This window comes from Cuculus canorus, chromosome 14, assembly GCF_017976375.1.
Source record: "Cuculus canorus isolate bCucCan1 chromosome 14, bCucCan1.pri, whole genome shotgun sequence".
Classification (NCBI taxonomy): domain Eukaryota; kingdom Metazoa; phylum Chordata; class Aves; order Cuculiformes; family Cuculidae; genus Cuculus; species Cuculus canorus.
Window position 1 is genome coordinate 2758257 of NC_071414.1, and position 22813 is coordinate 2781069.

Consider the following 22813-nt stretch of genomic DNA (forward strand, 5'->3'; position numbering starts at 1 on the left):
CTTTAGGCTCTGGGACTTCTCGGCTGTTCACCTCCATGGCACTGACAACCAGCCACGGCCAGACCGCTGTCCTAACTCAACAAGCCCTTTCTCATACCTGCCCTTCCTACGTTGTAATCTCCAAGCTTATCTGCCACACTGGGTATTTCAGTATCTTTACTCTTGTACGATATTCTGCTGTTATCTAAACCCAACATCTCTTTCAACACTTTACCTGTGTGTATTTAATACAGTTCTGTAGCATGAGCTGAACAGTGAAGCCTATACTTCATGCAGGACAGCACATCACACTGCAGGAATGTGGTATTTTATCTATCTATATATACATCCACCCCCATACACACATATATACAGACACACATCCACACCCACAAGAGCACTTTTAAGTCTGCTTACATCCCAGTTAGCAGCTGAAACAAACCCTTCTGTGCAAACACACGAATAATCCAAACAGAATCTGCTATAAATCACACCCAGCACAATTTTATCCCAGGAGATGTGTAGACTTCTAGCAGAGAATTGGAGCTGTGGTATTGATATGGACAAGATTTATCGAAGTTCAAACAATATTTATAGCCATATTTAGAATCACAGAATCATAGAATAGTTTGGGTTGGAAGGGACCTTAAAGATCATTCAGTTCCACCCCCCTGCCATGGGCAGGGACACCTCCCACTGGATCAGGCTGCCCAAGGCCCATCCAACCTGGCCTGGAACACCTCCAGGGATGGGGCAGCCACAGCTTCCCTGGGCAACCTGGGCCAGGGCCTTCCCAACCTTCATGGTGAAGAAATTCCTTCTTATGTCCAGTCTAAACCTGCCCTTCTCCAGTTCATACTCATTGCCCCTCGTCCTATCCCCATAAGTCTTTGTAAACAGTCCCTCCCCAGCTTTCTTGTAGCCCCATGGAAGGTGCTCTCCAGCCCTCAGACCATCTCTGTAGCCTCCTCTGGACCCATTCCAACACCCCCATATCCTTCTTACATTGAGGATTCCAGAACTGGACACAATATTCCAGATTAGATCTCACAAGAGAGGAATAGAGGGGCAGAATCACTTCCCTCGCCCTGCTGGCCACGCTTCTTTTGATGTAGCCCAGGATACTGTTGATGTTCTGAGCTGTGAGCGCATGCTGCCGGCTCATAGAAAAATAGAATCACCAGGTTGGAAACGACCCACTGGATCAGAGTCCAACCGTTCCTATCAGTCCCTTAAACCATGTCCCTAAGCACTTCATTGACCCGTTCCTTGAACACCTCCAGGGAAGGTGACTCGACCCCCTCCCTGGGCAGCCTCTGCCAGTGCCCCATGACTCTTTCTGTGAAGAATTTTTTTCTGATACCATGTCGAGCTTCTCCTCCCCCAGCACCCCAGGGCCTTCTCTGCACGGCTGCTCTCAATCACATCATCCCCCATCCTGTACTGAAACTGGGGATTGCCCCTACCCGGGTGCAGGACCTTGCACTTGGCCTTGCTGGACCTCATTTATTGTTTTAACACGTTCCTAACACCTCTTTGATAAGGCAGGACACACAAAGAACTGCTGAATGCACTTGAGGATTTGAAGCAGTCCCAAATGGTGTCATTTTGTGTGGCAAGCAGGCACTCGAGGTGAATACTTTGTCACTACGCTAGAAAAGCACCATTCCCTGTTCCTTACAGGCCCTTGGAAGCCTCCAGATCAACCCAACATTGGGCCAGTGCCATAACCTGTCCTCTCCAAAGCAGAGCACCCGTCTCCTCGTCTGACCTATGTGCGTCATCGCTCAGCTCTGGTGCCTCGGCCCACTCGGAGCCAGCCCTGCGAGCGAGTTACAGCCCGGCACCTTTGGGCAGCCCACGTTTGCGCCAACCAACAGCTTTGTCTCTTTAAAATGTTTCATGAACTTCGTGGGCAAACTCCAAGTGGAGCCGTGAACTTCAGCAAATGATTCTCTCTAAATATACATCCCCAGAAATAGGCTCCTCACAGCTGTGCGATTGCAGCCGCTGCTGCGACGATGAGCATGCAGACAGATACCCAGAACTAGGGCATTCGATTGGCGCACAAGGTTGCCAGATAACCGCAAAGATTTTTTATTCAGTACCCAGGGAGCCACAATACAATGTATGATAATGCAGGTGACTCACTGTAGAAACATCACTCGGGGGGAGTTTGGTTTGGGTTTTCTTTCTTTAAATATAAAAAATATGTGAAATATTAAAAAAATAATAAAAGATGGTCTTTTAATGATAGAATCGTGGAACGGTTTGGGTTGAAAGGGACCTCAAAGCCCATCCAGCTCCACCTCCTGCCATTGGCAGGGGCACCTCCCACTGGATCCAGTTGCTCCAAGCCCCATCCAACCTGGCCTTGAACCCCTCCAGGGATGGGGCAGCCACCACTGCTCTGGGCAACCTGGGCCAGGGCCTCCCCACCCTCATGGTGAAGAAATTCCTTCTTATGTCCAGTCTAAACCTGCCCTTCTCCAGTTTATACCCATTCCACCTCATCCTATCCCCACAAGTCTTTGTAAACAGTCCCTCCCCAGCTTTCTTGTAGCCCCATGGAAGGTGCTCCCCACCCTCACAGCAAAACATTTCTTCCTAACATCTCATTCAATCTCCCTCTTTCAACTGAAAACCAAGCCCCCTCATCCTGTCCCTGCCCTCCCTGATCAAGAGCCCCTCCTTAGCTTTCCTGGAGCCCCTTTCAGTACTGGTAGCTGCTCTAAGGTTTCCCCAGAGCCTTCTCTTCTTCAGGCTGAACAACCCCGACTCTCTCAGGCTGTTCTCGAACGGGAGGTGCTTAATTCAGGCCTGCAAGTTTGCACCTACGTTTCCTAGCTTTGTTCGCCTGGTCACTTCTGATGCCACACATCTTCCTGCAAAATCTGCCCTTACAACCAGGGTTTTTAAGTCACTTGAGATGCCCAAGTCTGTTGGCACCAGGACAATGAGTGGCAGTTTGTGAATGCTGTTGCAGACACAACTCATTTGGTTATGTCACTGTGTCCTCTGACTGGAGTAGAAGATGAGGGCACAAGAATAAAAATGCCCCTTTATTTCTAGCTTACAGCAGCTACTAGCGGGTCTTTGCTGATAAAACAAACTATCTGGGCAAGCACTCTGCCAAATGGAATTATTAATCTATTACAATTATCAAATACTTTTAAAGCTTTCAAAACTTTACTGAAGCTGACATGGTTAAAAACATTCACAGAATACTGTCTGCAGCCACAGTTTTATGTTGATTACCTTGTACAACCATGGCTGATATTCATTGCTGTTTACAGAAAGGAGTGTAAAGTGAACTGAGAGATGGTCTTTTTTCCTAGTTCATAAGCCTGTTCTCTTTCCCCCAGTCTTACCGGTGAGGTTTGTCTACAACACCTCGATGGTAACTCATGGCAGTTCAGTGAGCGACAAAAAACCTCGAGACATGAAGTGTCTTTCACTGTGTTTAAGCTGATCTGCCTACTGACATGTAAATATATACATTTATGCATGCGTGCGTCGTTAGTGCAATGACAGGTTTCTGGAGTACCTGCTGAACTAAATTATCACTGTTTTCACACCATAAAAATACCTCTTCTCCTCGTGCCAAGAGCTCCTGCTTTATCTTCACACCTCACTTGGCAGAAGGCGACGTTTGCTAGGTGAAGCGTACCAACACCATCCCTTCCATAATCCCAAGAAGACCCCAGAGCACGTGGAGAAACCACCCGTTTCCAGGAATAAGCGCAGTTTCTGAGGTAGAACCCAATTACCTGATACAGCCAGGAAGTCATCGATGGAAGTGATGTCATCGACAGCATCCGTCAGCACGCGGACTTGCCTCTCCCACTGCTCTTTGAAGAGATCCATGTTTTCTTGAGCCAACTTGCTTTGAGGTTTAGCAGCCAGAGCCAGTGCAGCATTAATGACCTGTAAAACACCTCTGGGTTTTTAGAACATCCCCTTAATGAAACAATTAGTTTCCATATGTTTATGCAATGAACAGCAAACAACTCAAGTTTAATAAGTTGTCAGGAACTTGATGTTTAAACACAAAAGTGTTTATTCTGTTGCTCGCGCAACCAACTCGTACCTGCTTACACATTTATTAGTTATTACAAGCAAACCCACTTGGCAAGCGTTCACAAGAGCTACCTTCACCTTTACTTAACAGCTCATATTAAAAAGGTGTTGCAGAAATAAGTGCAGGTTGTGCTGTTAAATATTTCAGACAGGATGACATTTAGTACACCAGAGGCTGCACTTCCTAAGCTACTCGCCAGAACCTGAGAAAAAAAAGGTCAAAAATGGATTAATCGTACGCAGTCTGAGGCAGAAAGAACATGCAAATACAAAATTAGAGATACATTATATTTTTAATTCCTTTTCTTAAGGCTTTACAATTGTTATGGTACCTTACAACATCTGCTGTGGCTGGGGAAGAGCCAGGTTAGTCAGGGAAGAGCAGGAGTGGATCTGATTTGATGCTCCTCTTCAACACTCCCCTACTAATTTTCTTCAAACCCTAAGACTGCAATTTACTCCAGATCTTTGTTTTTCTAAGCAAAAGAAATGCTATGCACACTGCTAGGTAACAAAGGTTACGCTACGCCAACTAATTGGTCGGTTAAGTGACCAAAGAAGCCTCTGCAGGTGTGGGAAGGAAGCAACCTCACAAGCCAGCTCCTGTTCTTGCCGCACTGTGCTCTTGCAGAGCGACCTGGAAACACGCCAGCCATGAGGCACCAGCCGCAGTCAGACCGACACGACAATCCAAACCTTGTTTTCAAGCACCTGAGGGTCAGAGCTAATGAACTTCTAAGTTCAATGTGTAATTTTTCTTCTCTATTTTAGGACCACATTAATTTCACAAAGTTGCCGAACAAAACGCGCAAACACCAGATGTTCCTGGTTTGCCAAAACCTCCTTTCTTTACCGGCTTCATTTGAAAGTTCACAGAGCATTTAAAAACCGATATAAGTCACTGAGCAAGGAGATGATGGTGATGTCAAACATATCACAATGGCCCTGAATGAAACAGGCAGGAGACGGAGGCTGAGTCACCAAGGCATGCTAGAAATGAGCACTGACTGAGGAAAATCTACAGCAAAGCTCTCCACGCTCCCATCCTGCCTCTGGAGATGGAGGCTGCAAGTCTGGATCACAAATCAAACTGAGCTCAATGGGTTTGATAATGGAGACACCACTTTGCATGAGCTGCACTCCATTCAGGAGACCTGCAGGGACGAAACATGCCTTTGAACCCTGCCAGTAACAACAGTGCTCCATCCTTCGTGAAGAACATGGGGTCCTTTGCTGCTTTCCCTTCCTCATATGCGACGCTGAAGCCAGACCTGCTGTGTTTGGCAACTGCAGTAATGGGGATGTCCCTTCAGAGAGGGACCTGCTGCCAGCCACAGTGTACGCTGCTCTGCTACCCACGGAGATTGTGGTTCTCAAGTCCTGAAAGCCCAGCAAAAAGCCTTGCAACACCCAAGAACGTGATGCTTGAAAATTTAAACTCAAATAGAAATCAAGGTTTTAGAAAGGGAGAAGTCTCCTCTGCCCAGGAGTCCTGCTTCTGAAGTCCAGTCAACACCATTTCTTGAATTGGTCTGATTGATGTGATGAAATACCCATCTATCAATCGAAATCTAGAGATCCAAAGGCTTATGGAGGTGAATCTAAATAGCAAGTGTCCTGGAAACAAAAAGGGTAAAACAGAGACAGCTCCAGCAATCTGCTCTCAGCTTTTATCCTGCTGCTGAGACAGAGAAGATGGCAATACCAAGGGTCAGGGCATCTTCTCCTGCTCTCTCCCAGCTGCCTTGGCTAACATCAGATAAGGAAACATCCTTTAAACACTGAGACAGGTCAGCATTGATGCCAAGGGAACATATCGCCTCTGTACCTGCATGATGTATCTCCGGACAGCAGCAGCTGTCTGAACATTAATCTTTGTCAACGGCACAAGTCTAAGCCCAGATGCCTATGTTAAGCAACTCTTCACACGTAACAGGAGAGTTGTCATAGACTGAGGCTCCGCAAGCACTCAAGACGCTCAAACAGGGCATCACCACCAAATTCAGATGCAAGAGGCGTGAGCTGCACCATCGCCATCCCAACAGGCAGCTTAGCCAACTGAAAAAGGGTCATTTGTTTGTCCATCTCAATAGCAAAACCACATGGCCAAGGCAAACACATCTAAAAAAAATGGCACAACCAGCGGTTAAGATCTCATTTAGAAGCAGACGCACCTCACCTATGGAAAGCTGCCAGCAGTGCTGGAGAGAAGGACAGCCTGGTGGGGAAACCAAAGGGTGTTGAGTGTTAGACAAAACTGCAGCTTAGGAAACCCATGCAGGTATGGGTGTGCTCAGGAAGAACCGCGAGACAGCAGATGCAGCCCAGTAGTCTGTTTTTTAGCACACAGTCTGTCTCCATGCACAAAGGGGCTCTGACATTACAATTTAGCCAGGGTGATCACACCCTTCTCTCTGCCCAATCCATACGGCTTAGCATTTAAGCGGGTGAGTTTTCCTGGATGTGTCCCACACGTCTGCCTGAGGGAACATCCCAGGGATTACCGACAGAGCCCTGCGAAGGAGCTGCTCGAGTGAATATGCTCTTACATTACGCCTGGTATCCAGCACAAAGTCACCGGTCTATTTTCCAGCAGATCCTTAGATAGACATGGGAAAAGGATAGGGATACTGGATCTTAAACAGAATGTAGTAGGACTGGAATTCCTTTGTCATCTAAAAATGAACACTGCGGTGGGAGGGGAAGGGACTGATTAAGGCACATTATGGCTTCTCCAAAACGCCATGAAGCATTGGGCAATTAATTTAAAATATGAGTAACTCTTACAGGAAGGAGACAGAGATATATATAGTTCAAAAAAGAGGAAGAACATGGCCAGACTACCTGAAACTTAGCTGCTTCCATGTAAAACATTTGGTAATTTCAGGGAAATATTCTGTATTTCACAGCTTTTTAAAATGCTGTCAGAGCCCTGTGATCACAATGACTCACTGAAGTCGTACAAAGAGAAGAATCAAACAAGGACATTTTGAGACTATCCAGAAGGAAATGAAGCATGGCAAGAAAACACACTATTTTTATCAGTGCTTTGTTTCATGTAGCAATTGCGGTGTTCAAGTGAGCCCAGCGCTTGATAAGGTGGTTCCAGCGAGATACTCGGGAGTCGCTCTGCTCCACCTCGCAGCTTCCCATGGCAGCAGCCAGGGCTCGGCAATGCACACCCTGAGATCAGCAAGGCTGAGGGTTCAAAAGACTTGCAATTGATGTCTCAATCTGTACCTCAAATGCTCTCCTCACATCTTTCATGGGAAGAAATGTGTTTGTTTCTTTGCTTTTTCCTTACTGAAACCAAAGATGTCACATTGAATTAATAGATTTATACCTTTGCAGGGCAGGACTCCGAGGTTCCCTGAGGAGCGATTGCACCCACTTTTGCCTAGAAGCTCTCATAAAAAGCACAGCTATTCCAGGACAGAAAACACCTTAATATTAGATATACCTTCAGGCAAATTAAAGCCAATGGGACAGCTAGAATTAATTCTTTCAGGCTTAATTTAGGACAGTGTCCAGCCTCATGTTTATAGCACCCCAGCTGAAGGTCTGATAGAGGCTAGAAGAAAGCTCTTACAGGTGGTGGTGCTCCTACAGAGAAGAGCTCTGAACAGTCGGTCGGGCACAGTCAAAGGAAGAAACATTGCTTGGGGGAAGAAAGCTCTCCCCTCTATTCTGCATTGCGATCCCTACCTGTCTCAGTGCAGACAAGGTCTGGAAGCCACGCGGCTCTGCACTTGTTATTTCTTGCCTCACTCTGTTTGATGAGGACTTTTTGCTCTTTACAGCAAACTGTTCTTTGTGCAGCTGCTTTAACCTTGCCCCGTTTCCTGCAGGAAATTGTTTTAAGGATGCTACTGTGCCACAAGAGGGTTTTTTTCAGTTTCAAAACCCCTAAAACCAACACCCAATTCTTTCCCCTCTCCTCATCACACACCTTTTCTTTACAACCAAAAATATCTGCTGTTTCTAAGTAACTCACTTGGGTTTTTTTTTTGTTTTTAAATAAAGATCTTCATGTACCAGCTTTCTTGAGGCATTTGGGTGATGAGTTGGAAAGCAACTCCAAGACCTTCAAATCCAGGATCCTTCACATTTGTAAAAAGAAAGAAGTTAATAAACCAAGCACCCACCCATCAGCTACCATCTCAGGGGCGGAGGAAACCAAGCCCCAGCTGGGATGTGAAAATCAATTTTATTCTGGAGTGGGTGAAACAGAGCTTTGTCAAGCTGACAGCAAGATCACATTTGCTTTGGGAAGAAGATCTGAGTGAGCAAGGGTAGAAGCAGTGATGTGAGCTTTGCCTTATGGAACAACCTCAGTGCAAGGCTGAGTGGGAAGAAGTCCCTTATTGACCCTGCCAACACCGGTGAATGCCCATGCAGGGCCCCTTAGTTGCTCTGTTCCATTGCTGCCTCACAGCGCTCCTGCGATACATTTGGCATCAGGTTGTGCCACGGGAGATTTAGATTGGATATGAGGGAACATTTCTTTACTGACAAAGTGGCGAAGCCCTGGCAGACGCTGCCCAGGACAGTGGTGGAGTCTCTATCCCTGGAGGGGTTCAAAAATCGTGTGGCTGTAGCACTTCGGGACATGGTTTAGCGGGCACGGTGGGGTTGGGCTGCGAGTTGGACTGGATGAGCTTAGAGGTCTTCTCCAACTTCAATGATTCTATGATACAGAGGGCTAGTTGTAAGGTAGAGGGAAAAGCATGACACAACAAATGAACTCATAGCCTTACTCCCAAGCTGCCCCCCGAGCTGAGTCCAGACAGCACTCCCCTTGCTCAGACACATTTGCCTGTATTAAAGCAAGCACAAGTTGCTTGTTGGCAGTCTGGGAAAAGCTGCTCATGGCTTAGTTTTATATACGCCAGATGCCAAAGTTACCTCCAGTGTTCACCCTCCTCCGGTCTCCTCCCCTGCTCCTAACTGTATTTTGCTCTAAGTAGAAAGAAGGTTTGTAAGCAGGACATTGAAGTCGCTTCCAGATACATCCAACCTCAGGTTCGCATCCAGATGTCTCCGCGTGCTAAGCCTCTACGCACTTCAATACAGCAAAAAGCACTTTGCAGACTATGATGAGCAGAAATGCCCGGAAGCAAGACATACGGAATATTGTTTTGCACTTTCTCTAGCGATAATGGCAGTGACCAGCAAGTGTACAGAGGCTGATGCACCAAACGGAGAAGAAAAAGTTTGCTTTGATTTCCAATACTTTGTTCTAATGTATAAAAGGTACTTTGAGCATTTTCTTTTCCTCCAAGTTATGCAGAGAGCGACAGCGAGTGTTTCTGCAGAGATATTTATTGCTGCTGTTACCGCACTACAGTGACCCACAGATACAAACTCGTACTGATACGATGATCTCTTCCTGTTTAGCACAAACTAATGATGAAGTATTTACTGTGCACAGATAATTATAGAATCATAGAATCACCAGGTTGGAAAGGAACCACTGGGTCATCGAATCCAACCATTCCTAACACTCCCTAAACCATGTCTCTCAGCATCTCATCCACCCGTCCCTTAAACACCTCCAGGGAAGGTGACTCCACCCCCTCCCTGGGCAGCCTCTGCCAGGGCCCAATGACCCTTTCCATGAAAAATTTTTTCCTGATGTCCAGCCTGACCCTCCCCTGGCACAGCTTGAGGCCATTCCCCCTTGTCCTGTCCTCTGTCCCTTGGGAGAAGAGCCCAGCTCCCTCCTCTCCACAACCTCCTTTCAGGCAGTTGTAGAGAGTAATAAGGTCTCCCCTCAGCCTCCTCTTCTCCAGGCTAAACAACCCCAGCTCTCTCAGCCGCTCCTCGTCAGACGTTCTCCAACCCCTCAGCAGCTTCGTTGCTCTTCTCTGGACACACTCCAGAGCCTCAACATCCTTCTTGTGGTGAGGGGCCCAGAACTGAACACAGGATCCAAGGTGTGGTCTCACCAGCGTTGAGTACAAAGGGAGAATCCCCTCCCTGGACCTGCTGGTCACACCGTTTCTTATACAAGCCAAGATGCCATTGGCCTTCTTGGCCACCTGGGCACACTGCTGGCTCATGTTCAGTTACTGTCAACCAACACCCCCAGGTCCTTCTCTTCCGTGCAGCTCTCCAGCCATTCTTCCCCCAGTCTGTAGCACTGCATAGGGTTGTTGTGCCCCAAGTGCAGGACCTGGCATTTGGCCTTGTTGAACCTCATGCCATTGGTCTCAGCCCAGCGGTCCAGCCTGTTCAGATCCCTTTGCAGAGCCTCCCTACCCTCCAGCAGATCCACACTTCCTCCCAGCTTAGTGTCATCCGCAAACTTGCTGAGGGTGCACTCAATGCCTTCATCCAGGTCATTGATAAAGACATTGAACAGAGCTGGACCCAGTACTGAGCCCTGAGGAACTCCACTTGTGACTGGCCTCCAGCTGGAGTTAACTCCATTGACCACCACTCTCTGGGCCATCCAACCAGTTTTCAACCCAGGAGAGTGTGCGCCCATCCAGGCCAGAGGCTGACAGTTTCTGAAGCAGAATGCTGTGAGGAACTGTGTCAAAGGCTTTACTGAAGTGCAAGAAGACTCCATCCACAGCCTTTCCCCCATCCAGTAGTCGAGTGATTTTGTCATAGAAGGTGATCAGGTTAGTTTGACAAGATCTGCCTTTTGTAAACCCATGTTGACTGGGCCTGATCACCCGGTTCTCTTGCATGTGCTTCATGGTAGCACTCAAGACCACCTGTTCCATGACTTTCCCCGGCACTGAGGTCAGACTGACAGGCCTGTAGTTCCCTGGATCCTCCCTGCAACCCTCCTTGTAGATGGAAGGGTTGATGGAGATTATGCTAACAACTTCTCCACATATGGAAAAAGCACTTCCATTTGGAGCTGAGGACTGACATTATCATATCAGGCAAGGGAAAAACTGCATGGATTTTGGTGCCATTTGTTTGGGTGTCCATTTGTGTTGTTCCATTTTGCATTTCACTGACACCATCTGGAGTATTGTGTCCAGTTCTGGAATCCTCAGCATAAGAAGGAGATGGAGCTGCTGGAACAGGTCCAGAGGAGGCTACAAAGATGATTTGAGGGCTGAAGCACCTTCCATGTGAGGACAGGCTGAGAGAGTTGGGGTTGTTCAGCCTGGAGAAGAAAAGACTCTGAGGTGATATTCTAGTGACCTTCCAGTACCTGAAGGGGCTACAAGAAAGCTGGAGAGGGGCTGTTCACAAAGGCTCGTGGGGATAGTATGAGGTGCAATGGGTATAAACTGGAGAGGAGCAGATTTAGACTGGACATAAGGAAGAATTTCTTCACTATGAGAGTGGTGAGGCCCTGGCCGAGGTTGCCCAGGGAAGCTGTGGCTGCCCCATCCCTGGAGGTGTTCCAGGCCAGGTTGGATGGGCCTTGGGCAGCCTGAGCCAGTGGGAGGTGTCCCTGCCCATGGCAGGGGGTTGGAACTGGGTGATCTTTAAGGTTCCTTCCAACTCAAACTATTCTATGATTGAAGTGCTGAAGCTTTTGAGGCTTCAGGGACTCAGTGTCTTTTCTGGAAGCTGTTACTGCTCTCCACAGATCACACTGCACCTGCAATGAGAACAGAGGGTCCTTACACTCTCACCTACCTCATTCTACAGAACTGAATTCCTTTCTCCTACGCTTTCTTTTACGCACTAGTCACTGCTCGAGTTTCTGCCTCTTTGATAGCCACTCCTGTCCTCTGCTGGCTCTACGTCCCAGCAAGCCTGCGTGACACAAAAATGCCAGCCATACACTAAGGGTTTTTATGTAAGTATTTCTATTCAATGCCAATAATACGCTTCAATCACCTATAATTAAAGTCTGGAGACAGAGCTGCTAGTTAGCACATTCAAAAAATCCTGTCAGTCTTTCAAAGAGAAGAAAAAAGGGGACAATTGTTCAATATTAAGTCTTTACTGCAAGAGAAATGAAGTTATCTCCTTCTGCAAAAGCCACCAGGGAACAGGCAGTAATTGGGGACTTGAGGAACGAAAGTCTGCAGGTCATGTTTGGCTTTGGCTGATCTGAGAGGGTGGGTTGGAGGGATTTTTTGTTTCTCTAAGATGCTGCAACTTTTGAACAACTGTTTTTGTGCCATTTGGAACCTTTACATGGGATTCCGTATGCTTCGGTATTTTGTCTGCCTGTGTCAGTAGGTGTGATCAGCATATGTAACCATCTGCCTCATCAGAAACCTATAGGCAGCAAATCGCTTTCTAGGCTTTTAAAACCGGAATGTAAGCACGCAGAAAAGTAATTATTAAAGCAAGATGTTGATAAGAAAAGAGCCAATTTTATAAAAAAATGTAATTTAATCCAAGAGTTATCGCCAGTCTGTTTAATGGGCAACACTGACTCGAGTATGCAGGGACAGCAAGCGATGCTGTCTGTGCTGGGGCAGGTACGGAGGAAGCATGGAGGGACAAAGCCACTGCCTGGAGCTCTCCCAAGGCTTCTAAAGAGAGTGAACTATGTGAGAATGGCAAACAGCATCAGCTCAGAGTAAGCTCTGCCTCACAGATGGGAGAACAGGTCCCACATGTCCACACCAGAGAGGTGCAAGTCATAGAATCACAGAATGTCCTAAGGTGGAAGGGTCCCACAAGGATCATTGAGTCCAACTCCTGTCCCTCCACAGGACAACCCCAATATTCACACCATGGGGCTGAGAGTGTTGTCAAAATGCTTCTGGAATATTGTCAGGCTCGGCACCATGACTGCTTCCCTGGAGAGCTGTTCCAGTGCTCCACCACCCTCTGGGAGAAGAACCTTCTCCTCATTTCTAACATAACCCTCCCCTGGCATCTTCCTGCCATTTCCTTGGGTCCCATCACTGGTTGCCAAGCTGGTTGAGAAAAGCTCAGCGCTTGCTCTTCCTCGTCTCCTTGTGAGGAAGCTGTAGCCCACAATGAGATCCCCCCTCAGTCTCCTCTTCTCCAAAATGAAACCACAAAGTGACTCCAGCCTCTCCTCTTACGCCTTCCCCTCCACCAACTTTCTGGCCTCCTCTGGACACCAGTCTACGCTGCTCCTGCAATCCAATTCCCAGGGGATGATCAGCCTCAAGGGCAGCACACTCCGGCTTTTGCCGACAGACACAAACGCCCAACCCGAGGGAAATTCTAGTCCATGATTATTTTTCAAAAACCCCCAGCCTAACTTCAATTTGGTGAGAATCTAGAGATGAACTTCACGGAGACTTTAAAGAACGAGAAAGTCAACACACAGCCAGTAAAAGCGACTGCAAGTGACAGCAGACTGTCACATCAAAAGATTGGAGCAATGTTCTTCCCTTTCAAGAGCTGTACTGGGGCATTTTCACTCTTGCTTTCTAAACACCTGCAGCTTGTATGATCAGAAACACTCCAATGGTGAAGTTCTCAGACATCGTTAATTCAAAATGCTGTTACAAAACAGCTTTTGTAGGCTTCCAAAGCTTGTACTTCTTGGAAACAGAACTCAGAAGTCAGAGTTGTGAATAAGGATCCAGGTTTTTGAGTAGAGATAAACAAAATCTTTCACTAATTTACTGTTGGCAAGCTCTGTGTTTAGCAAGAAGGCAAAGAAAACTTCCCCCCGCACTCTGCTAGGCAAACAGAGGCACCGGCAACCATTCCAAGCGTTTCACAGCAGTACTTTCCACTTCCATTATGAAAGAGATCTTAAGCATTTTATTTAAAACATGTAATGTGATGGAGGACTTTCAGCCTAGAGAAAAGGAGACTGAGGGGAGACCTCATCGCAGTTTACCGCTTCCTCACCAGGGGAGGAGGAAGAGCAAGCGCTGAGCTCTTCCCTCTGGTGACCGACGACAGGACCCAAGGGAATGGCAGGAAGATGCCAGGGGACGGTTAGGTTGGACATTAGGAGAAGGTTCTTCCCCCAGAGGGTGGTGGAGCACTGGAACAGCTCCCAGGGAAGCAGTCATGGCCCCAAGCCTGACAATATTCCAGCAGTATTTGGCCAACACCCTTAGCCACACAGTCTGGGTGTTGGGGTTGTCCTGTGCAGGGACAGGAGTTGAACTCAATGATCCTTGTGGAACCCTTCCACCTCAGGGCATTCTATGATCTTAACTGCCCACAGACAGGCCTGTTTCTCCCACCACCTCGCAAGGCAAGAAGCTACAGGACTACAGGTAACTCTTGAGAGATGCTAGACAAAGCAGTTTCATGTTGATGCCTTACAGCAACGCGTGCCCTCAAAAACAAAGAATTCAGGCAGGCTTGTAAGTCAAGTCTTCATGAAGAAATACACCGGTGATGCCCTAACACTGCCTCATGTCTGCCCTGCAACCCTTCCTCGCACAAGTCACCCACCAAGCTGGCAGCAGCGTGCACAGCTCTTCCCAGCAGTTCCTCCTGTATCATCAAAAGGGAGCTCTGAATATCATGTTAATTCTTCAGCACCGCATTAATTCCTGCATTAATTGGCTGGGGACTCACAAAGAGGAAGGCTGCCGTTACTTTTGAGGAAGAGTCGATTTCCAGTAACAGCCACACTAAAGAATTTAATTGCTTGCTTTCGTAGAGATTCTTCAGATGAAAAAGAATCCAATTTCCAACCTTGAGAACATCTGAACCTATAGGTGATGCTGGCAATGATGATTTCTTGCCTGCACCGACAAAATTTCCAAGTTGTCCCTAACCAGCTGGAAGGGGTGCATGCTCCTCACTCCCGCTGTCGGCTCAAAAAGGTGAGTTACGGCAAGGGAGAGAGTAACCGTGCTATTTGAGATACAGCTATTATAATTAACTCCACAGATTGATTTCTGCAGAAATAATTCTTTAACCAGGAATTCCCTACTCCCGGAATGGCCTCTACTCAGCTAAGCTATTTAAGAGGTTACCTGGGGACTTACTCCAGTGCATTAAATTTCAGTTTCATCCTTTCAACTACAGCAATACCTCAAATTAAATTTCATACATCATATTTCTGTGTGATATTGACATATTCACTTGAGTTTCAGAGACCATTGTAATTACTGATTGACTTGACTCATTCCGAATCCAGCATCTTCCTGGAAAAATACCATCTCAGCAAAAAATCCAACACAAAAAAAGCGCAGCAAATGTTGGATTAAATCTGTACTTTATGCCTAATTTACACATTTGCTCAGCACAGTCACCTAAAAGGCCTCAAGAAGCAGCTGCGAATCTCATCAGGAATAAACTACAAAATAAACAGATAATTCATAGAATCATGGAATGCTTTGGGTTGGAAGGGACCTTAAAGATCACCCAGTCCCATCCCCTGCCATGGGCAGGGACACCTCCCACTGGATCAGGGGCTCCGAGCCCCATCCAACCTGGCCTGGAACCCCTCCAGGGATGGGGCAGCCACCACTGCTCTGGGCAACCTGGGCCAGGGCCTCCCCACCCTCACAGCAAAACATTTCTTCCTAAGATCTCATCTCAGTCTCCCCTCTTTCAGTTTAAATTGTCTTAGAAAAGGAAACAAACCCCCGCTATGCTGTTCTTTACGTCTAGAAGCATTTATACAGCGTAGGGAACATTCCATAACGTGGTCAAGGAGGATGATAGTGTGCTGGCTTAGACTGGCATCAGACAAACTTCTGCTTTGTTAGGAGAAAACACAGATGCCACTAGTAAAACAGTCGAGACAAGTGTCCCTAATTATCTCTCAGGATTCACAACATGTTTAAATACTCCTGGAGCATTAACGAATCAACCAGAGAACACGTAATGTAATCTAGAAGCACTCTCCCAAGTGCTATGAACAGCAATAGTGTCATTCACTAATCTCTTGGTGACGACCCTGGAATTAAGGCAGGACCGTGCAGCAGAGCATCTGAACTGCGGGCGTGGAGTTCAGATATGTGACCTCTGCAAAGCCAAAACCCATCAGTTACGGCCCTTCTCCATTTATAGATAATCAAAACTTCCGATGCCTGTTAAACGAATTATCCATAATCCCTGAAGGCAAAGGTTAACAACTGCACTTCAGTAGATGGGACTGCAGTTTGCCGAGTGGTGAGTGCAGCTCTTAATTATTTCATAGTGTTTATTATATCACGGTGTTTATTTTATAAAGGAGAACATTCATACAAACAAGCAGTTGTTGGAAAAGCAGTGATAGAAGAGTTTGAAACACACAGATTCAGCAGTGGGGAGGGGAAAACACTCCCACAGACTTGGACAACTATCAGAAACACGTAGATTCAAAGAAAACCTAACTTTAAGATGATTATTTTCAAAAACATCAGCACTGCTTTGGAACAACATGTGTTAGATGTCCACACGGAGACAAAAGAAAAGAATTACGTCCAGCCTAGTTGGTTACTTTAGGGAAGAGCAGCCCTTACAACAGATAAGATGTATTTTTAAAAGCTTTTTCTTCCACATGCTTTACTCCAACTGTAAAAATTGACCTTTGGTTCCAACAAGCCATACACACCACTTGCCCCACATGTGGAAGGCAAAGAATTACGCAGGCGGTGCAGCTGATGCACTGGCCCCAGGGTCTCACCCAGGACTGAGAACTACACAAGTCCACCCTAGGATGATAAAAGGCCTGCTAGATAATATTTAATGTTTTATGTCCGAATGCCTACCTTCACCTCTCTAATAGCACTGTAATTTAAAAGTAACAGACAAGGTAAAATTGTGCTGCTCTTCACACGATCTTCACCTCTTCCCTCAGAATTCCCCTCTGGCTGAGGCAGGTACAGATAAGCACCTTTCTTTGCCTACTGACTGGTTTTAAAAGGACCAATACATACAGGAAAACCCAAACAAATCCCAGATAATCATCAATTAGGCCAATGCACCTCATTTTCATAAAATACTATTTGACCCATTTTTTGAGTATGTATTTTCCATTAGCTTTCCATTCCCAACACTAGCTTATTCCTATGTTTTAGATCCCAGTTTCCTGTTGCTTTAAAAATGTAAATTACAAGAACTGACAGCGCACTGCAGTCTTCAGGGCTTCATGCAAGTATCAGGTTGTTGACCTTTAAAACATCAGGGCTGTCAAAATGGAACAGGATGGTCTAGTGCTTATAGGAACTTAATTTCCTTGTTTCCATTAAAAAGCTATTAATTAAAGGGTAGTCTCAGCCAGGTTCAAACTCTTCATGTACAGCCAGCTTCCTCTGAGCCTACTTTATCAAGATTTTTTTGCATATTTATATTTGACTCAGGCAAAAAATAATGTATCTGTAATCCCTTTCACAACCCGCACAGGAGCGGCGGCAGCGCCTTCACAAGACACCTTCCGGCAACACGAAGGCACACAGTAAACCAGTGAAGCTTCGCTGTTACCTGTCTCGCAGGTTATTAGAACACCCCAGTCAAACGAAATCAAATCATTATGTTAAAACGGCCTATTTGTATCACTAATTTGTCATGTATTTTAGTTTCTAAGTTGGATGCGTAGACTGCATTTCATTCCCTACGTGTATCAAGAAGACACCTTCTGCAGGGAGTTCATAATAGGCAGCCACGGAGAGGCCAGACCAGCTACTAAGCAGGACCAGTTGCCCAACTATAAGGTAAGTCCCATGTTCTTACATTCCTCCTTACCTGGGGACACAGGGCTTCGAGCTGGCTGGCTGACATGCGGACCAATTTCACACCTTCTTCGTTGTTTGAGATGGAACAGGCCAAGTTGGCAACCTGCAGCAGAGGTGGGAGAGAACACAACACAACTGTCAGCATTAGGTTTTATCTTCCTCTGTTGGAAACTTTCTACCCGCCGCTAGTGACCAGTAACCCATCACAAAATACAAAAAGTTCACATTTGTTCAGTTCTAACCGACTGGGATACCACTACTGACATCTGTTCATTTCTAGCTACGGAATCAGAACATGGAATCTATCCCTCTCCACAACAAGGACACAGAGCTGTTGGAACAGGCCCAGAGGAGGACTACAAAGATGATCAGAGGGCTGGAGCACCTCCTGTACGAGGACAGGCTGAGAGAGTTGGGGTTGTTCAGCCTGGAGAAGAGAAGGCTCCGAGGAGACCTTAGAGTGACCTCCCAGTACCTGAAGGGGCTACAAGAAGGCTGGGGAGGGACCGTTTACAAAGGCTTGTGGGGATAGGACAAGGAGCAATGGGTATAAACTGGAGAGGGGCAGATTTATACTGGGCATAAGGAGGAATTTCTTCACCATGAGAGTAGTGAGGCCCTGGCCCAGGGTGCCCAGAGAAGAGGTGGCTGCCCCATCCCTGGAGGTGTTCAAGGCCAGGTTGGATGGGCCTTGGGCAGCCTGAGCCAGTGGGAGGTGTCCCTGCCCATGGCAGGGGTTGGAACTGGATGATCTTTAAGGTCCCTTCCAACTCGAACTATTCTATGATTCTCTAATAAAACCACAGTCAGTAAAACAAGACCAGCAGATCATTGTTACCAGTAATGTGGGTAGGTTCTCTCCGGTACAGCGTACAAGACTACCACCGGCAGCACCTGAAGTTAGTTAGAAATCCCATTCCCACTTGACTGAGACAGCGGCAACCCCGCAATTAAAAAACCAATCCAGCTCCTGTGCTTCTGAGGATGAAGTTTTGGTGTCCTTCTGACACTCCCTTTTTCCTGAAAAGTCTCTAAACCCCACTGCATGCCAGCCCAGGACCTGGAGGCTCACCAAGGCGTTCACCCACGCGGGTGGAGCAGGGGGTCGCAGAGCTCCAGCCGTTTTGCTGAGGCTGCCCAGAGCACACCACAGCCACAGCACACGGGTGTTTGAATGCGTTGGCTGAAACTACACAATGAACTTCTTATCTGGTCAAAGGACTGCAGTATTGGGCACTTGTGCCTCTAGCCCTGCGCTCATGCCATGATTCACCCAATAACAACATTAGAGGTCATATTTAAGATCCATCCACCATTTTCCAAAATTCGACTAAGACCTCCTTCGGTAAAACTTCCCTCCACAACCTTGACCTGCCGCACAGCAGTTCCCGTAACTAGGTCATCTCGAACCAGAGGAGATTCTGTAAACACCAGCCTTTTAAGAGAACACGGGAAGGGGACAGCCCAGATTTTTTTGGGTAATGGAAGATATTCCTCCTATCAGAGCTACTCCCAAGGGAAGGAAGTCTGAAGTGAGTTACATTTCTTAGTTGACAAGTGAATGACAAGCATGTTATTCTGAGCCATTTGAACGCAGAAAGCTGTAAAAATAGCACGAAGTGAACTGAGATGAACACCGAGTACTGTCCTTCCAGAGACACAGCAACCTGCGACCCCCCCCGAAAGTGTGCTGTAAAAGTGTCATCGAAACCAGCAGACGCTCAGCAACACCAGTGAAGCAGATTTCCCCATACATTTTTCTCTGCAAGCTGGGGAAATTCCATTCTCTCTTTAATTAAACTACCGTGTGCATTCCTATCCAAGTGACTTTGAAGCAGTATCTGCAGCTGTACGTATGCTTTTTTCCCTCCCTAAGCTATTTCTTTACGAGAGCTGCTCCCACCCAGAATACATTACTGTCCCACAAACTGTTAACCACATACCAACATTTTTTGCCCCACAGAATCACAGAATAGCCTGGGTTGGAAGAGACCTTAAAGATCACCTATTCCAACTCCCCTGCCATGGGCAGGGACACGTCCCACTAGACCAGGCTGCCCATCCCATCCCTGAAGGTGTTCAAGGCCAGGTTGGATGGGGCTTACAGCAACCTGATTCAGTGGGAGGTGTCCCCGTCCATGACACAGGACTAGAACTGGACAGGCTCTAAGGCCCCTTCCAACTCAAATCATTCTTAATTCTATGATACTTGAATAATGTTTTTCATCAATCCCATTATTAACTTTGAGGTCAAAAAAATCAAGTTCCCATCGCAAAGCACACCGCCTCTTCCTCCCTCCAGTTCCAAATCAAGTCAGAGAGAATATAAAGCCATCAAGAAGAGATGTTTCCAGCACCCAGTCACCAAGTAAACAGATGCAGCAGCATATACTTGGACGAAAACAAACTGAAATTGAGAAAAAGACCATGCAGCATCAACACATGACACACAAAACTCTGCCAGGCTTCAGGAATATTGGTGTCTTACTCCTCAACCTTCTTTCCCACTAGTCTTTAACGACAAGACCTACAAGTTAAGAGGAGCTGCAAAAAGCCTTCAGTTCATGGCATGGCCGTGCAGCTCACAGCCAGCTCAGCCAAGGCTCTTTGCTCCCTCCTTTCTGTAACCACATTTGCTTCAGTTTCCAGCTCGGTTCCTCCACATGGCACCACCACCAAACAGCTGCACTCTCGATAACACCCTATCTAAAAGGGATTTGAGTTTGAACATAGGTTTCTAGATTTGCCATCTCCTTAATCCCTAGATCACAGCGAGCTGCAGTGTATTATCCTTCTGTTTAGAGGCTCCAAAAAATATCAGAAGAGAATAAGGTGCCATGATTTAAAAGTCAAATAAAGATTTTGCTGCTGTTTTAAGCACAGGTCATATTTTTGAGAAACACCATTTTACCAATATTTATATGGCCCATATTTTCACGCCATCCCTGCCTCCACGGCAGCAGTTACCATCTCTAGGAGCGAGGAGAACACAAAGCTCGATTGAGTAGCGGCTGAATAAAAGCGTCATTGAAGCACCACAAAATCAGCCCCTCCGATATCTGGAGATGTTGCGCTCTCTCTCAAGCCAAGTGTGATGAATCAAGCACACAGAAACCCCGCTCTTTCCGAATACAGAGAGGCAAAGAAGTTTATAATTGAGTGTCCCCACCATGGTATGATGAAATTTTGCTTTTTTGCACAGTCATTTTTCTTCTGAATACCTCACTGATGGTAATTCTTCTTTAGAAATTGCCCAACTGGGGCTGCCAACCTTTATGAAAGAAGTGTGTGTGCTTCCCTGACTGAGGGTCTTTGGCAGTTTAAGACAATCCAACTGTTGGCTGCCACCTCCCATCCTACTGCTGCATCGCCAAATCTCAACACTTCATTTCAGCGTGCCTGTCCAAAAGAGAGCTATTCCCTTTGGTGGATTAGTTTCTCTGCCAGATTAGCATGCAAACTTCCCAAATGAGTTGCAGAACATCAGAGCGAAGCAAGGATGCAGCAGCAGCAGAGACAGCGTCAAAGCGCTGCAGGACATGGCTCTAAATTCATGGCAATCCAGCACCAGTGGGAAGACTGTCAAACTATTGGAAAACACTCAAACACCTCTTAAAGTTGGAAATTTAATAAAAGCTAAGTCAACTAACTGATCACGTTGTAAATGACATTACAACGAGGTACTTTAAACTGTCATTAATTATTGGGTGCTCTATAGCATGAATATAGCACGAGTTGCACGTACCAGCTGAGCCGGATGGTTCTTTGATTAAGAAATTTGACTTTAAAGGTATCTGAAAGAACCTATCATCAATAACTCCTGTGCAATATTTGACAAGTAACCTCCCGCTCCCTGTCTCCGGAGAGACCAGAGCACTGCTGGCAGTCATCTGACAGGTATACATATTCCATAGGATTTTGCAGCCAAGATGAAGATCAGCTATCACCAAATTTGTTTTAAAGCATGCAGAGAACCAGGAAATCATACATTTTAAAGCTTTCAAATAAAAGAGAGCACCTCAAGCAAACAAAAATTCCCCTTAAATCAAATGTAAATGAAACAGCTTCTTCGTGTCTCCAACAACGTAGCTGACTGACACAGTAAGTGGTCAGGCTTGATTTAGAAAGAACACTTGTGCTTGAGAGCAAAATAGCAATTGAATTCCTGCTGCATTTGTTCATTCTTACCATTCAACATCATCAAGCCCCTTTACATAAGCACTACTGGCACAGGCAGCAAAGGAGACAAAAAATTGCAAATAATGTAATCAGCCATAATGAGCAATCTCTTGAAAAAAGTTAAAAATACATGGGGAGTGAAGACAGACGAGAGAATCGAGACCGATGCGGAGCAGACACCTCTCACAGCACTGACGGGGCCATGGAAAAGCATTTAGGCAGCAATATCAGGGCTTTCAGTTCACAGCACACACAACCCTGTCCTAGAGACATCTCTCTGTATCCCAAAAGGCAGGGTGGACCCAGAGCTGATGCTGGAATGAAGGAGTTAAACATTCTTCTAGAGACAGAGGCAGCGAGCCTTTGCATGGAGTGCCATCTCCAGAAACTGAACTACGGAATTGTGATAGGTACTGCTCAAACCTGGACAACCTGAGCTGGGAATGACAGAATCACAGATTAGTTTGGGTTGGAAGAGACCTTAAAGATCATCCAGCTCCACCCCCCTGCCATGGGCAGGGACACCTCCCACTGGCTCAGGCTGCCCAAGGCCCATCCAACCTGGCCTTGAACACCTCCAGGGATAGGGCAGCCACAGCTTCCCTGGGCAACCTGGGCCAGGGCCTCACCACTCTAATGGTGAAGAAATTCCTCCTTATGTCCAGTCTAAATCTGCCCCTCTCCAGTTAATAACCATTGCCCCTCGTCCTACCACTCCAAGCCTTTGTAAACAGTCCCTCTCCAGCTTTCTTGTAGCTCCTTTCAGGTACTGGAAGGTCACTCTAAGGCCTCCTCAGAGCCTTCTCTTCTCCAGGCTGAACAACCCCAACTCTCTCAGTCTGTCCTCACATGGAAGGTGCTCCAGCCCTCCGATCATCTTTGTAGCCTCCTCTGGACCCGTTCCAACGGCACCATCTCCTTCTTATGCTGAGGATTCCAGAACTGGACACAATACTCCAGATGAGGTCTCACATGAGAGAAATAGCAGTTTTTAATCAAAGAACCTTTCAAACTCAAATCTGATTTTTATT

General features: G+C 46.6%; 1 protein-coding gene across 2 annotated transcripts in view; it reads right to left on the minus strand.

The window, feature by feature from the left end:
* The window catches only part of CTNNA1 (catenin alpha 1), a 130511-nt gene that overhangs the window by 21960 nt on the left and 85738 nt on the right, over positions 1 to 22813 (minus strand). For both annotated transcript variants that reach the window (XM_054079793.1, XM_054079794.1), the window contains exons 10-11: positions 17614 to 17706; positions 3750 to 3906 (exon numbers count right to left, since the gene is read on the minus strand). In XM_054079793.1, coding sequence (XP_053935768.1) covers positions 3750 to 3906; positions 17614 to 17706 — 250 coding nt within the window. The remainder of the gene's footprint in view (positions 1 to 3749; positions 3907 to 17613; positions 17707 to 22813) is intronic.